Source organism: Aquila chrysaetos, chromosome 7, assembly GCF_900496995.4.
Source record: "Aquila chrysaetos chrysaetos chromosome 7, bAquChr1.4, whole genome shotgun sequence".
Lineage (NCBI taxonomy): Eukaryota > Metazoa > Chordata > Aves > Accipitriformes > Accipitridae > Aquila > Aquila chrysaetos.
The window spans coordinates 405,894-422,040 of record NC_044010.1 but is presented as its reverse complement, the minus strand read 5'-3'; the positions used below and the strand labels follow the sequence as shown (position 1 = coordinate 422,040).

At 43.9% G+C, this 16,147-nt stretch overlaps 1 protein-coding gene across 43 annotated transcripts in view; it reads left to right on the top strand.

The window, feature by feature from the left end:
• Window positions 1-1,212: 1,212 nt before the first annotated feature.
• LOC115343989 (rap1 GTPase-activating protein 1-like) overlaps window positions 1,213-16,147 on the top strand; it is a 48,424-nt gene continuing 33,489 nt past the window's right edge. For 7 of the 43 annotated variants that reach the window (XR_003924355.2, XR_003924354.2, XR_003924353.2 and 4 more), the window contains exons 1-6: window positions 4,093-4,212; window positions 10,036-10,129; window positions 10,587-10,622; window positions 14,295-14,342; window positions 15,475-15,513; window positions 15,624-15,815. Coding sequence is in view for 24 of the 43 variants with exons in the window: in XM_030020646.2 (XP_029876506.1) it covers window positions 4,127-4,212; window positions 10,036-10,129; window positions 10,587-10,622; window positions 14,295-14,342; window positions 15,475-15,513; window positions 15,624-15,815 (495 nt within the window). In the remaining 19 variants the exon portion in view is untranslated. The other 36 variants (XR_003924362.2, XR_003924361.2, XR_003924360.2 and 33 more) reach the window with 21 other exon arrangements.

Here is a 16,147-nt window from a genome sequence, read left to right as displayed (position 1 = left end):
CACAAGAGAAGCGTCTTGCAAGTGCTCCAGTAGATTCAGCCAAAGTTCTTAGAGCCGGAACAACTACACAAAACAAATCCATGGGAAATTTGTTGTTGTTCCACCTATAGGATTTGTTGGGTCCCATGCTCATGTGAAAACAAAAAGCTGCTGACTCTGTTTCTTTATTTAAAATAAAGCACTTCCAGCCTGCATAATTGTGGAGAAAAGCTTGACAAATCTTGATCCATGAAGTGTTGAAAACAAGAACATAATTAAAAACCATTGTAGATACAAACAGTCATGGTGCCCTCTTGAAAAGAGTTGCCGGTTTTCAGGAGTCTCACTCACAACTGAGGTCGCAATACCAACAATTTTTATTAGGCTCTTTAATGTAATTCCAGGCAACTCTTTATTACTTTTGGTAAGATTCCTGCAGATATTTTTTCAAAATATGGGGAAACTTAAATAGGGCAGAAAAGCCCTATTTATGACCTACTGTTTGAGCACCCTAGTATGCTTTTCTTTGTCTCTGTGGTGCTTCTGCCATGGCTATGGTCATGGGAAGAACTAACAGAAGAAATCACGGTGATGTTTGAGATGACCTAGTAAGAGATCCCCCCAGCAGACTGATGGGACCAGAATAAGTCAGGCTAAGTTACTCTAGTGCTAAACAGAGTGGTTAATTTGCCCTGGGAATTAAACCTAATTTTGCTCTGAGACCGATCTAAATCACTCACCCAGTTGTAGGCAGTAGCCCTCTACAAAGGCAAAATGCTTTAAGCGCCTTCACCTAGGTCTGCCGGGACTCATTTTACCATTGCCTAAGACTGGTACCACATAGGAAATTCTTTAATTATCTACAAAAATTGTGACTGGACAATCACTCCGATCCACAGGTCAGTCTCACGACTCATGATTGCCAAAAGCATTTGCAGAAAGTACCATGTCATCCTGTCCCCTCAGATTATCCTCTTTCAGTGCCTTTGCTATGGGACTAGGTCAGCACTAAGTAAGCATTTTTCAGATTTTTCCCATCCGCTACTTTCCCTTCCTACTCTGATCTATACACAGGAATCTGCATGACCCAGTTCGCTGTCACCAAATAACTGTCATTATACTTGAGAGGACTAAAAAAATGTGCTTGTCTGTGGAAAAAAAAAACCAATAAACCCTCTCATTTTTAAAGGTCATCCCTGCAGGTCTGGGATTAGGAACGCGGGGAGTGGGATGTGGGTGTACAGAGCTGCCCCTGCTCCACCACCTATGGAGCAGCTGGTCTGGCCCCTTCCCCCAGGACCAATTTTCCCTGTTTCAGAGCCCAGCCGCTCGGCAGGCCGGCTGTTCCATCGAGCATCATCTCCAGTTTTGAGTAGGACAGCGCGGACCTGCTCGCTCTCCAGTCATCTGCAGGTGGGGGCAGCGGAAGAGAAAGGGAGGGAGGGAGAGGGAGGACACTGCAACCTCCGTGAATAATTGATAGTGCAAGGAAAGGAGAGCAGCTGGGTTCCCCGTCTCCATCCGCTCACCAGCTGGGGATGAGAGATCCTTGCTCAGGTAGGGGATGAACAGCTTAGCTGCTTTTATTCTCATCTTGCCTGCAACGCCAATTAAATGTATTTTGCATTTAGAAGGAATGGGAGCAAAGAAAGCTGGGGGAGGGTTGATCCAGATCTTCTCTGCTGCTTGCGTGGCGTTGTGTAACAGATGGACCTTGGGGCAGTTTCAGCCTCAGCAGGGAAAGTGGCTGTATGCTTTTTAAAAGACATTGTGCTAGACTGCATTGTGTAGAGAAGCAGTTGGGGAGAGAGGGAAGGCGGGGGGGGGGGGGGGGGGGGGGGGGGGGAACGGATGTCTGTGTAGGAAATGAGACAGACCGAAGAGATGGAGGGGCATGAAAGAGGGTCTGACCAGACTCAAAGGAATCCCACCCTGATTCTGTCAACCTTTGACATAAAATGATGAATCCAAGTGGGCAGTGGGAGGTGCTGCCTGTGCACACTCAGTACTATATTTAGAAGCTGAATGCATAGATCCGGGGAAACAGCTGATGTGAAAACATGTATGTTTCTCTCTGTAGGTGCATCTCTGAGTTTGCGAGGACTGAGTGTAATATTGTAGTAAAACATGAAACAATACAGTTTCTGCCCTGAAAAGTTTACCGGTGAAGGATATGCTGCTGTGTTTATGTGATACTGCGCAGCTTCTGATGTTCTTACGATGACTCAATTAATAAAATTGCAGAGATCAGTTTCTGTGTTTCAGCTAACACAGGCTTTTCCTATGTGAGCAAGATAAAATGCTGATGCAGTTTTAAGAATGAAAAAAATTCTGTTAACAAAAACTGGGAAAATACACAGTAAAAGGTATAGACACCAATTACTGTAATGCATATATTAGAACGATACCTGAAAGAACAGAAATCTGTGTGCCAGTTCCTAAAACACTCAATAACTATAAAATGCATATGATCTATGCAAATATAGACAGGTATATGAATTACAATTCATATTGTACATACAAAGGATTAGTCATATAAGAATGCAAGCATCAATAAGAACTGAATCTACTTAGTACAACTAAAGGCTTATATTAGGTGATATTGTTGCATCAGCTGTGTAAATAGTAACAATTGTTAGCTTGATTATAAGTTGAAGAACAGTAAGAGGAAGGGGGGCCTGTGATTTGCTTACATGTGGAAGTGATTTATTCATATGATTATTGCTAAAGGAGGCTAATTAGAACAGTAATTAGAGTATTTAATAATTGCTGGTTTGCTTGTGGGTCTTGAGGGCTTTGTATGCAACTGGAGTTGTACAGGAGGGTAGGTAAAGCTGTGAGACAGTTAAATGAAAGCTGAGTCCAGTGTGGTTTTGTATGTGAACAAAGTTGGCTCTTATCTGTAGTAGCAAGCTGCTGAAGAATGGCAGAAGGAGCTGGGCCTCTCTGTATACTTTGCTTTCACCGTGGCCAGGCTTGCTATTGCTGCTGCTAATGACCCTGGGATTGGGGAGGGCAGTAGTTACTGCTGGCAGCCTTCTCTAGCAGCGGAGAATAATGTCTCTTCTTCCTTCCTGGATGCAGCATAAGTGGTAAGCTTGGCTCTTTGCCTTGGCCCAGTCACATCTCTGCTCAGAGATTCAGGTGAATGAGTAAGAACGGCTTGTGCAGACAGCAGCTGCTGTATTCAGTGCCCAGGACCTGTCTGGGAGGCATTTGGGTTGGAGTGAGGAGGTGGGCTGTAAGAGTTAGCCCTTACTCCAGCATCAGATCTGCTGGGGCTGAGGGGCAAAGAGGTAGACAAGAGGAAATGGAAACACTCAGCCTCCATGCAAGTTCCTAAAAACAGTAAGTGGATCATTTCTTTGTCCGTTCAAAGCTGTCACCTAGCTTGATCGATTCCTTACAGTCTCTTTTCCCACCCACAGACCCTCGAAGGCCCCATAATCATTTCTATCTAGGTCTTTCACAAGTAGAATTTATAGGAAGCATTACGATGAATTTGCTGTACTCTTATCCCTAAAACTTTGATGTAGCTGCTTGCTTTCTCTCTTTTTCTTTTTGCCTATCTATATCAGCTATCTCATATTTTCTGTCTGGTCTCTCTGCATTCTGCTTTTACTCTTCCTTTGCATCTTTTCCTAGCTCTCTGGCTCCTCTCTCAAATTCTGTCTCTTGTTCTGTGTTTCCTACTGTCCCCTTCATGAGTTAGAGCAGACCCAGTGTGAGGCTGACACTTGGCACAAGGTTGTAGCTGCTGCCTTTATAGGTCTTGATGTAAAGAGGAAACATGACATCATGCTGTGGAATGAAATTGGGAATCACGGGAAGAAAATGTGTTCAGAAGAGCTCTGTGTTCTTATTTAAATGCAAGTATGTGCATACTCTTGCAATGGAAGGTCATGGTCTCATCCTCAGCTTTTAGCAGGAATGATGATCTACTGAGGAGTGAACGCAAATATGTGCAGTTAAGGGGTTTCTGACCCCTCAAAATTTGAGCTTCCCTGGGGAATAGCTTACATGTTAGATCAGTGAGCTATGTCACAAGGGGGGATGTAGAGCCAAATCTCTGTAGTGCTCGATGTAGATCAGCTCCAAATACCAAAGGCCAGTGGGTTGGTACCTTCTTAGCCTTTCACTGAAGGGAATGCGAAGTTGTGGAGGGTTGCCTCGATGCTCACTTTTCCCACTGGACACCGAGAGCCTGGGGAGACATCTTACCCTACAGCAGAGGCGAGTAAGGGACACCCCCCCCGCTGTCCTTGCCCAACGCTGCCTGTCTCACCACCCCCCGCAACCCGGCGTACAGCTTCCTCGGCGCGGCTGTCCCAGGTCAGGGAAGAGCCGATCTCCACAGCGGAGGAGGGACAGAAGGCATGGCCCCATCCCCCGCTCCCTCATCTCTTCCCGCCTTTCCCGCCCCGGCCCCGCTCCCAGCTGTGAGGTGCCCTTTGCCGCCGTCTCCCCGCGGAAGGCCGGCTCGGGAGGAAGAGGAGGGGTGGGGGGAGCCCGAGCCCTTCTCCATGGGGCGGCGGGAGGAGAGGAGGCTCCCGAGGAGGGGAGCCGGCAGCTGACTCGGCCGAGCGGGCCGGCATGTTCTCCCGGCAGCGCGGCTTCCCTGCCGCGGCCGGCGGAGGGTACGTACTGGTACCGGGACGGGTACCGGGCGGCCCCGCTTCGCCTCAGACGCCCGGCCGTCACCGCCTTTCCCCCGGCAGCCCCGGGGACGGGGCAGGGCGGCGGCTGCCGGCGTTTGGGGCGAAGCGCCGGGGCGGGCGGCCGTGTGGTGGGAGCGGGAGGGGAGAAGCCCTCGCGGGTTGTGTCCGCAAGGGCGGGCAGCCGAGGAGGGGGGAAGGCGATGGCCGCCCGGCCCGGCCCGGCCCGGCGGGTCCGGCTCTGGCTGTGGGGCCGGCCCGTCCCCGCCTGGGCCCCGCTCCGGGCGGGAGGAGAGGCCGGCGGGGCCTCCTCTCGCTGAGGGGACGGAGAGGGCGCGAGCGAGGCTGGCTTGCTCTTCTCCCGCCTACCCCGGGAGGGAGCGGGCGAGTTCCCCGGTTCGGACTTTTCCGGGGCTGGGAGCGCGGGTGCGTGGCGAGGTTAGTTTCCCTCGGGAGTCCGCCGTTGTCCTGCCCTGCGGGGCAGCAGCTGGTGGGGGAGAGCGAGAGGCAGCGGGGTTCTGCCGGCCCTTTCCACGCCCTGCCCGGCTTTTCCGTCGGTGCGTGGGGAGAGGGAGGCCGCCGTGAGCCGAGAGCGGGGATTGCCCACCCGTCGTCCTCCCGGGAGGGGCAGGAGCTCCCCAGCAGCCAGAAAGGGAAAGCGGGGGTGCAGCTGGAAAGGGGGTTCCTCACTGGAAGTCAGGGTCTGCGGGCAGGAGAGTTTGTGACCAGCTGAGAGCAAACGGCGGGATAAAGTTACTTCCTCTTCCTCGCTCTGTCTTGGCAATGCCTCCTCTTGAATCTGCGTGTGAGCAAAATTCAAAGCCATACAGGTGTTAGTAGAGCAAGGCTGTTCGTGTCACGTTTTCAGCTGTCTTCACTGAGTGCCTAAAAATCGTATTTGGTAGAGCAAATATGTCTCTCAGGGAGAAACGAGGGAGTGAAAGAGCGGAAGCTGTTGCTCAAGGGAAGTGGTTGCCCAGAATTTTCCTTATGAGCATTTCAGGCTTGTTCTTGTTTCACATTACCTGCAGTTCTTCTGAACTGCCTGTCCCTTCTAGTGAGGGATTTAAAAAAACATATTGGTGTCTCATTGCGAGAATGAGGTAGCTGATTCACCCTTTCCAATAGTTAAGATGATTATTCTCACTCACAAGTTTATCAGCTAGTTTTTCTCCTGTTTCCTTTTCAAAGGCCAGTGATGACTTCGACACCTCATTTTTGGATTTCAAAGCTGTATATTCTACGTCAGAAATTTGTTTGGGAGCGGGGGCTTCCTTAGCTTCTTGCTGTGAGCACAAGATAAACAGGCTCCTAAAACCACACAAATGCATAGCCTGACGCCGCTCAGTGCATTCTCATTCTTCCAAAACTTTTGAGCCCACTCCTTCCCAGCCAGGGAAGGGGCATAGTTATATTTTTGGAGCAGTTTATCCATGGCAATCCTGCCAACTATGCCAATTTTCTGTTGTGTTGAAGGGTAAAGAAGTTTGGCAGAAAATAAACCCCCCTGCATTCCAGCTTATCCTCAGATGTCAGAGGGGCTGGGGGGCGGCTAGGTTTAATTTCTGAGGGATGTCCAATTCAATGCTATATAAGTCTGGTCACGTTCAATATGTTGAACTATCACCATGACAGAGGTACTTGCGGTGTACTGCACTCTCAGCTTAGCCACGTTCAACGCATTAGAATTACCAGACTTAGGGAGTTTGGTTGCTTTAACGAGCTATCATGACTAGATTAATGAGCAGCACAATTTATTAAAACAACAGTACAGGTTCTTTTGGATTGCCACTGATAAATACACTTTCTGCAAAGCACGTGCAAATAATAATACAGTCGACTACAAGCACACTAAATTATGGAAAAACTCTATAGAGATTTCTAAGTTTCCTGGGGAAGCACTCGGTATAACCGAGGGTTCAAATCTTACCCAATCCCCCAACAGGGATTCTTCCCTATGGGGTGGAAGAGAGATTCAGCCCGTTGACTGATCCCAGAAGTCAGCGATGTCCCCTGACGTGTCTATGACGGTGTCTTCCATAGCATTCCTCCTCTCTTAAGCCCTTTCATATTTTCTTATTTTTAGGTGGAGCTTGAGTGACTTTAGTCATACATACCTTTACTTTGATTGGTATAAAGTTCTCTCGCTTTTAAAGGTATATGCTAGAGAAATTCAGAGCGCATGCTCAGTGAGGGGTGGTTGCACCCTGAAGGCAGGTAGCTTTTGGGATGGAGGTGTGTTTTGGTATTATAATGAGCAAAGTTCACCCAGAGGACACGATTTAGCATGTCACTACTCCAGAACTGGGCACTTATGATATAAAACAGAAGTAAGGCCATAGCGTTGACAGAACCCCATTGTTTCACCTCCTTGCTTCAGTGGTCGCAATGCAGGGACCTTCCATTCTTGTTCCAGTAGTTCCAGTTCCCTATCCCTGAGGTGATATCACAGAGCCTGGGCGCGGTGTCTCCACTCCACTCCACCCTCCGTGTTGTTTCTCTTAGAGTCAACACACCAAGCTCCCCTGGTGTGGCTAATATCTGAGGTTGCATGTTATGTTGCTTAGGGAATTATTATGGAACAGATTTCTTGCATATCCACTGCATTCCACCCTGGAGGTTTACCTTCCCTTAAGAGGGGTTGTGTGTGTCATATCGATAAGTCACGTCCAGCAATCATTCCACATTTGTCGAGGCCAATTTGTGTTTTTTTCTCGGAACAAATATTTGCATTGACTTGGTTATTGAACTGGCTTAGCTATAGCAGATGGGAATGATTTTGAGAGCGCCATATAGAGAGATCCCAGGACTCAAATAGCAGAGGATGCTGCAAGACAGGAGTACGGGGCGTGAGCAGTGTTGTGTGTGTGGAGATAGTGGCTTAGAGCTCTGCAAAGGTGCTTGTCGCACCGTTTCAGAATTGAAAGTGGAGTCTATAGCAGTGGATCAGCAGTGCCTACTTTTAGTTTGGCTACCTGATTGAAATTATTGCGCTGGTTACTCGCACTAGTAAAATCCTAGTTTAGTCTTCACCATTTTCCAGGCCCTCTGCTTCCCCTTGTTGCCGTTTCCTAAAAATAAAGCTTTAGCACATATACATTTGCACATATGTGCTCCTCTCCCAGTCTGCAGAATTGCTTTGCTTTTTCAGAAGGATGGTATTCTGCTTTTCTGTGGTCAAAGAGTTTGAAGTTCCAATTTGAAAAGAAGTATGTTGTCTTTCTGTAAATAAAGCTTAGTGCTTTTCATTCCAGAAGTTCAAAATTCACAAATGGACTTTCAAGCAATAGTTAAAATGGCCCCAAATTTTTGTGATATTTTGTAAAAGATAACATAAAATCTAAGTAATTCTCCTGGAATTTTAAAGTCCCTCAGCACATCCCTAGTCTAGGATAATTACAGAATTCAGAACATCTCTAAATGCATGATAAAACCAATGATTTTGGCATCTGCTGGAGTAATTTTGACAATAGAACTGTACTAGGATTGAACAGTAAGGAGCAGTTGCTGCATGAAGTGCTCCGGTCAGTCCAAAGTGCAGAGATGAATTTATGGTGAGAGAAGAGGGGCAGGACTGGCCACGCTGACCTTATGTGGGAGCTGCCAGATTTCCATGATGCAGGTGTGTATTTTACTCTCTACTGAATGATTCAGGATTCAAACCAGGGAGATATCAAAGGAAAACACTGTAGCATGGAACAAGGCCCCAGGGCATCCAGTTGCACAAAAGTTCTACTATTACACTTCTCTGGAGATGGCTAGTTTCTGAAAGTGAGAATTTATCAAATTAAGCTCTTATGTTTTTAGGCCTCACAGAACAGAATCTTCAGGTTTCTAAAAGAAACAGTGAAAGTCTTTCATGTACTGCTTTGGACATAAATTCTGTTAGTCCCAAACATGCTTCAAGTAAATGAGTTAAGATGATAAATAAAGCATGTGTTGGTATAGTATTAATATTCATTTAAAATACATTTGCCACCTAACTATTCCAATATTTATTTGAGGATGTCAAGACTAACTCCTACATCTTCCCTCCCATATACATTATGGCTTTAATCTCTAGATGCATTACACAGATCTCTCTCATTTGAATTTTAGGAGAAAATTGTGGGATGGAAGCATTGTGTTACTTTGTGTAGATCAGCCTATGTACAAGTTACATGATGCCATTGGGCGGCTAAAATAAATTGTGAATTGTCAAAGAATTGGTGGGCATAGAGATTCTTGGAGCTTGCAATAGAGTGTAGATTCATGATTACAGAAATGTAAAAACTTCCGTACGACAGGGAATGTGGCCACTGGTTTCAAAGCAAGAGTCTACATGACTTACAGATACCAATCTCTTAGCATGGAAGCAGTAGGAGTCGTGCATCTAACAGCTAGAGGATAGCAATTCATGATTGCATTATATGATCACAGAACAAACATGTTTATGATGGCATTACAAAGTGGATGAGTCTTGTCTCTTGTATTAGAAACTTGGGCTTTGTTCCCAGTCCCACCTATGTGACCTTCACCATGACTTAAACCCCAGTTGTGACTGCTAGTAAAAACTCTGAATGGCATGGAAATTTTATTAACTAACAGTAGGAGAGCTGGAGCTAGCAGTGAGACTGTCCATAGTGCAATGGGCAATGCAATACATGTCTTTTAAAGTGCATTGTTCGTGTTACTTTTTGTTTTCTCTTCTATGAAATCAAATAAGTGCTGCTGCTATTTGTGTATGCTGCTGCTCCAGCAGGGGCCAAAATAATAGTATTTTTTCCATAGAAGATGTGCGGACAAAAGCCCATCTAATGTGCACACTGCCTTTACCAGTGGTGGTAACACGGAACCGTGCCTGCATCTCTCCTGCAGGGTGTATCGGTTCTGTTCTAGCACCATCTCTGTTATGTTCCTGTCTTGGAGACTAATACCCAGGCTGTGGTAACTGGGTAACTGGGGCTGTCCTTTAGGTGCTGATTTCAGTGATGTTTCAGAACTTCCAGCTCTTTTAATATGGTTCGGTTTTGAGATCTGATCCCAAAGCTTCCTGTGAGACCTGTCTTTATTCTGCTGCAAATCTATGATAGAGGAGGAACTTGGCAAAAACAGTCATTCAGCACTTCACGACAGTTGTGAGGAAAATAGTGTGTGTGAACAGAGACAGAGCAGTCAGGGCCAGAAGATTTTTGCTGTTATATCCAGGATGTTTGCAGGTGCCAAGTGGTAAGTGAAGACAGCTCAGGGAATCTCACAGGGAATGACAGCTTCCTCATAGGCAAGAAATGGTCTGGGGAGAGGAATAGTAAACAGAAGACAGCAGAAAGCAAAAGAGGCACTGCAGGCAAGCACTGGCATCTTGAGTTCTTTTTTTTTTTTTTTTTTTTTTTTTTCCCCCTTCTGCCTCTGTCTTTTGCAGGAGGTCTGAGGAGGAGGTGCGCTGCATCAGTGATGTTGTAGACTCTCCCACCCAAGGTGTTCCATGTGCTCTCGCTTCTGCTGTCCCCAGCAAGGTAAAGGCAGTTCATGTTCCTCTGGCTCAGGGTTGGCATGTGCCTTGAACCACTGGGCAGAAGAAATGACTGAAAGCAAGCTCATGTGCATGCATGTGTCATAGCTACAGTTGCCCACTTCTGTGAGAATCCTAAACGTGTTTATTTAATAATTTCTTATGCTATACTGTATCCAGTCGTAGTCCAACCCATTGAAAGAGAGAAATTCCTCATACCTGTCCAATCAGGTTCCAGGTCAAGCTTTTGCAACACAAGCTGAAGACAATTTAGCCAGTTGTATCGTCCGTGCTCTCTGTTAAGGGAGAACGATTCCATCTTGTCTTCAGCGAGCAAATAGTTTCTGTGCCAAAACATGGAAGGAGCTGTTGGCTTCTTCAATATCTGGGTTACCACAGAATATAACGTTAGCTTCTGCAAATGTTAAATTCTTTTCCCTGTTGTCTTTTCCTTTTCACAGACTGTGGACTTGTTTGAGATGATTGAAAAAATGCAGGTAAGGAGGAGTTATTCTGTCAAACTTTGGGATCTTTTGAAGTTATTCTGTCCAACTTTTGGACCTCTTGATTTTTAATAGCCAAACAAATAATCAGCTGCTATTTGTCTTGTCACTTCACTCCCAATACCCTTTAATTTGGGCTTGCAGAATGTTCAGCTCTTCCAGGCCCAAGCTCCTATACCTACTCTTAAATGGGGTTTCAACAGCATTTTCCTGTGTTCATTTTCCAACCAGCACCATGGAAGGAATAGTCACAAAGTATAGTTCTGTCTGTTCTTTGCAGAAGTGTGATTCTGAGAGAAAATCAAAGTTGCATTAAAGTATCTCTGGCATTTTCTTCAAGAAACTATGTTTCTGCTGGGTAGCAGCTGCTAATGACAGGTGATTAACTGGATGTTAACATAACTGCATTTAGCAAAGTCAAACAGTTTAATAAATAACTATCGTAGGCCTTGTCTTTAACTTGCAGAAGAAAAGAGGACTCTGGCTTAATTTTCTTATGGGAATACGTGCATTTAATTGCATATATTATATTATAAAATTAAAATAGAGTAAAAGGGGAAAAAAAACCCAACTGTGCCCTACCAAATAAAGAGACAGTAATATAATAATGTGTTATATGTGTTATATGTCTAACAACAAAATCTTTAAAACTGATTTTTTCAGATGCTCTGTTCTCAGAGCATCCTTACAGACAACCAATATTTTCTGAGTGGTACACCTTTTTTAAAATGCTGTGGTTAACTTTGACCTAACATAACATCTAACATGGCACATAACTGCAGCCTTTTATTATGTGCAGGAATTAAACTTATAAGAAACAACTTATTTTCTGGAATTTGGGTGACCAAGTTATGGATATGAGGAAAATGCAAGACTTTGGTGGGACTATAAAGGTGAGAAGGTGGAAGGTGGCAGCAAAATGCTGAGTGTAGAGTTATGAGGCTCAAGTACTATTTGGTAGACTAGACAGGAGAAGTGGGGCAAGGAGGGGCTGAAGGTATCTCTTCTATATGTTCATGTGTAGACAGACACAGATCTTGAAACCACTGTACTGACACCCAAACTATGTTTGGGGTATATTCTCAGTGCTTTAGAATAACAAGCTCTGTAAGTGTGCCTGGCTCATTTAACTCTGTGCTGGAAAGTAAGCTTGAGCGTGCAGAGCTTCTTGTTCAGTTCAAGCACATGTTAAAAGGTATGACAATCTTTTCCAGGCCTTTTGGAATCTGTATAAGGAAGAATCACTAGCAGATATCCCTTACTGGAAGACTGTGTTGCTTAAGATTCTCAGTGTTTCTCAGCTCCCAGTTTACCATATGAAAACTGTCTCTCACTGCATTTGGACCTCTTTAGTTAGAGATATAAGAAGGAGCTGATGAGAATTTCCAGCATATTCAGACCACCTAACTTTGCATCTCTATTGGTTTCTTAGCTGCCCATTGTTAAGACTGTATAGTGTTTGTTTGACGTTTCCCTATGAAGAACAGTTCTAAGCTGGTATTTGTTCAGGCTCCTCTGTTGAAAATACAAATTAAAAAAAAAAAAATTTTTTTTGGGGGGGGGGGGGTAACTCTCTCTAAGCTTAGCTTTTATAGTTTGGTCCTGTGTCACCCTGTAGACATTTTGGCAAGCTTCTTTATTATAATATTAAGGAAAGTTATAGGAAAATAATATATTATAATATATATAGGAAAATAATATAATAATACAAATTATACATTTATATATCAATATGTTAAATATATTAATATATATTTATATATAAATATATATCAATATGTTAAATATATTAATATATATTTATATATAAATATATAATATTATAATATAATACATAGGAAAGTTAAGGAAAATAATTTTTTTTGCTGTTGTTATGTTATCTGCAGATTGTTCCTCACTTGCTTTACTGTGTTTCTATATTTAACCAACTAAAATTTGTTGTTACTGCTATTTTTGTGTTTGAACTCAACTTCAGACTTATGAAGAAGGCCCTCATGCATCTACTACTAGCCTCCCTTACTGTGGAGTTCAGCCATACTGGTTTACTTTGGTGTTTCTAAGAGTTTTTTGAAGGTGTTATGCATTTGTTGTGAGATCAAGGTCTAGTCCGCATCATTTCATGAAGGTTTAGCTTTTCTTATGGCTCATTTTTAAGTTCTTTTAATAAGCTTTCTGATTTTTCTATAACCTTGTTTTTATGTGTAATAGATGTTTTTTGTTGTTGTTGGGTTTTTTTTTTTGCTTTTGTTCCTCCTGCAAGGAGCATCCTGATCATTATTAATCCTCGATGTAATGTTGCTATTGTTCAATGTTAATGTTGTTGCTATACTAGCAGTTTTTCCACCCTATATGGCTGGACCATTGGCCCCAAACTTTTGCTTTTGTGCCTTTTAATTTTCCACTGTAGAACTCCACTGAGATTTACCTATTTCTACCAGATACTAGTTTAAAAGCTAGTTCCACTGTAGAATACTTGCATAGACATAGCTGTTATAAATCAGATCCTGCTTATTTTCAGAAGAAAATCAAGAGCTGCTTATCCTGTCTGGAATCCCTGATTAGCCACTCCATTAAGCAGTCACTGATGGTGTATAAAAATGTGGTCTCAGCAGCATGTTCTGATATGAGATTTACAAGATTTAGGTGGCAGTAGTTGAATGCTTATGTATTGTGTATAAGAGAAAGCGACAAGTTAAATCCTGGTCTTCAGCTTCCTATCTGACAATGCAAATTTTGCCTCTTACTCTTCTGTCTGTATTGATGCCCCCTTGGACTATGGCCAGCATTTTATGCAGCCTGTTGGGCCCCATAACTTTTTGGCTTCTTTTGTTCTGGGCTTCTGCTCAGTCCGTGTTGGGGTTGTCCACACTAAAATTTTCCTGTTCTTGTGTGCTTCTGCTGCAGAAGTGTGGTGGAAGTGAGCTACTCCTGCCATGGTGAGAAGGCAGAGGATGGAATAGCCTTAAGGATGAGAATCAAGTCTGGATGCCAGCTGCTGATTCAGGAAGAAATTAGGCATCCAGTAGTCTTTTGCCCTGCCATTCCAACCCACCTCACAGTAATGGTGCCTAGGAAAGCAGATGTGTAGGGCTTTGCTGCGTGGCTCCTTGCTGCCTGCAGGAGTCTGTTGCACTAGTCAGATGCATGGATGGAAAGCAGCTCTGATTTTCTGTCTTACCTCCAAGAGACAGATTTGTTCCCTTATGTGGATGGAAGCAAGGCACATAAGCTGGTTAATAAGTATCTTCAAGAGAGACAGTATATTCAAGGGAAAGGGAAGAGTAGAACAGGAATGAGTGGTTTGAAATACTGTTCTTTTGCATTTTGTCTTTACCTCTTCCTTTTTTTCTTGCTTGGGATAGGAAATAAAGTAGCTAGAAGAGATTAGAGAATTAAATACAGAATCAGTTTGGGAGATAGCTTTTGATTTCTGCTAGCTTTCTGCTTTTTAAGAGATGTAAGGTGGGGGGAGCTTTTCAGTTTTAACGCCAAACTAGGGGACTGGCCAAGTTCTAGCTTTACTCCTGTGTATTCCAAACTTGCATAAAATAGAAAATTACAGAGAAACAAAATATGCATATTGGGGGTACAGAGAAGGACACAAAGGGTAAGTGAAACAGACCCGCTAAAACATAGGATTTACTGTCTGTGACTTTATGTTTCCAGGGGAGTCGTCTGGACGAACAAAGATGTTCCCTTCCAGCTCCTCTCAAGGTCAGGCCAAGTCATTGTTGCCTCCTAAGTTGCTGAGAATGGCAGATAATTACTGACCTGGCTTGCAGTGTATTTTCGTCTTGGAATGAACAGGGAGCCTACAAACAGCCCAAGAACACATATATGCTTGCCTTTTTTTTTTTTTTTTTTTTTTTTTTTTTTTCCAAATTAAAGTTACTGCACAAGATGGTGAAACTATGTAGCTGAAACAGAATCAATACTTCCCTTTTTCCAATTTAAGTGGTTCCAATAAGTGTTTATTATTATTAACAATCTTAGTTTTGACTAATTTCTTAAATTTTATTCAATGTAAGAGCTATAATAATATTTATGAAACCACATTGCATTTATTTGAGTAGTCTGCTTGAGGACTCATACACATGCTACTAGAAGGTGTGTCTGTTTCCCTCGCTATTAGGCCAATAAGAACAGATTCCCATCTTCAAATTCTCAACTCTTCCTCTCCATTCCTTCAGTCTCAGCTCAGGCACAGTAACCTTACAATCAACCTTGACCTTGAATTTAATCTTTGAATGACCCTAAAAAAAAGCCACATAGAGAATTGATATAGCTGAATTCTGTCAGACATAGTCAGTGCTCTTTCTGGTGCTGGAAGGGGCATCCAGCTGGCATAAAGTGGCTCAGATACTGCTCCTATTCTTGCAGTCATGCCTCAGCACTGCTCATTTGTATACCACAGGTCTAGCTATGGAGATGACACAACCTTGATCTCACTGTAAATAACAGTACTATTTCTACCATCCCTACTGTCATCTGTCTGCAGAAGAACAGCAGCTGTCTAACACTGTGTGGAAGGAAAGGAGAGAGGCTGTCACACCTAACCTCATTCAATTTGCCTACAGTTTGGCTACCTCCTCCTTTTGCATGCCTGTGTTCTGTGTAGTTTCAAGGAGGAAGGTGGGTGAAATCTGACTCCTAAATTTATTGTTCTCAAAGTTTTGTATTATAACGCTAAAACCTGGGAAATGGAGTCTAACCTTAAATCCTAAAGTAAAACTCAAAATAGGGACTAGGGCAGAGTGGAAGCTGAGGGCACAGCTTGTGCCATCATGAGAGCATAACACTTTAAAAGATGTCACACATTTTTGCTAATGGTCTCTTCTGATTTCAGACAGAAGAGGAGTATATTCCTTACCCCAGTATCCATGAGGTGAGTTAGTTCTGCTCTCCTCTGTTTTTCCTTGGACTTTATTGGCCTTTCAGCTTATTGGCCTTTCAGCTTATTGGGCTGTCAGCTTTCATGTTCTCTGTCCTGAATAGGTATTACAGAAAGGGTGGCCATATCCTCTCATTATCTTACCCCAGTTTGGGGGCTACTGGATTGAAGGGACCAGCCACAACCTCTCCAGCCTGAGTCCAACTCTGTCGGATGTACCCTTTCCCTGGAGTGGTAAAGTGAAACTGGAAAGTGACCCTACAGCCAAGCTGTACCGCAAACATTTTCTGGGGAAGGTAAGGGTGACCTTCAGTGCCTTCTCTGCCTACCCAGCCTGAAGGCTGAAATGTATCTCGGTTTTTTTTCTGATGGACTTAGAAATAACTGCACAGCCACTCCATTTCAATTCCTCATGATGCAGTGAACTAATATAAATAAGGTACCTAGTACCGCATGGCCCATAGCATGTTAAGTTGGTCCTGTCCCCGTGTGATATGTGCATCATCCTGTGCATTAACAGAAGAGAAAGATTTGCACAGGAAATGCTTGTATTTGGTTAAGAAGTTCTTTTGAGGCTCCTGGGCAGATACCAACCTTGGGGTGACAAGGGGAAAAAAGTTGCAAATGG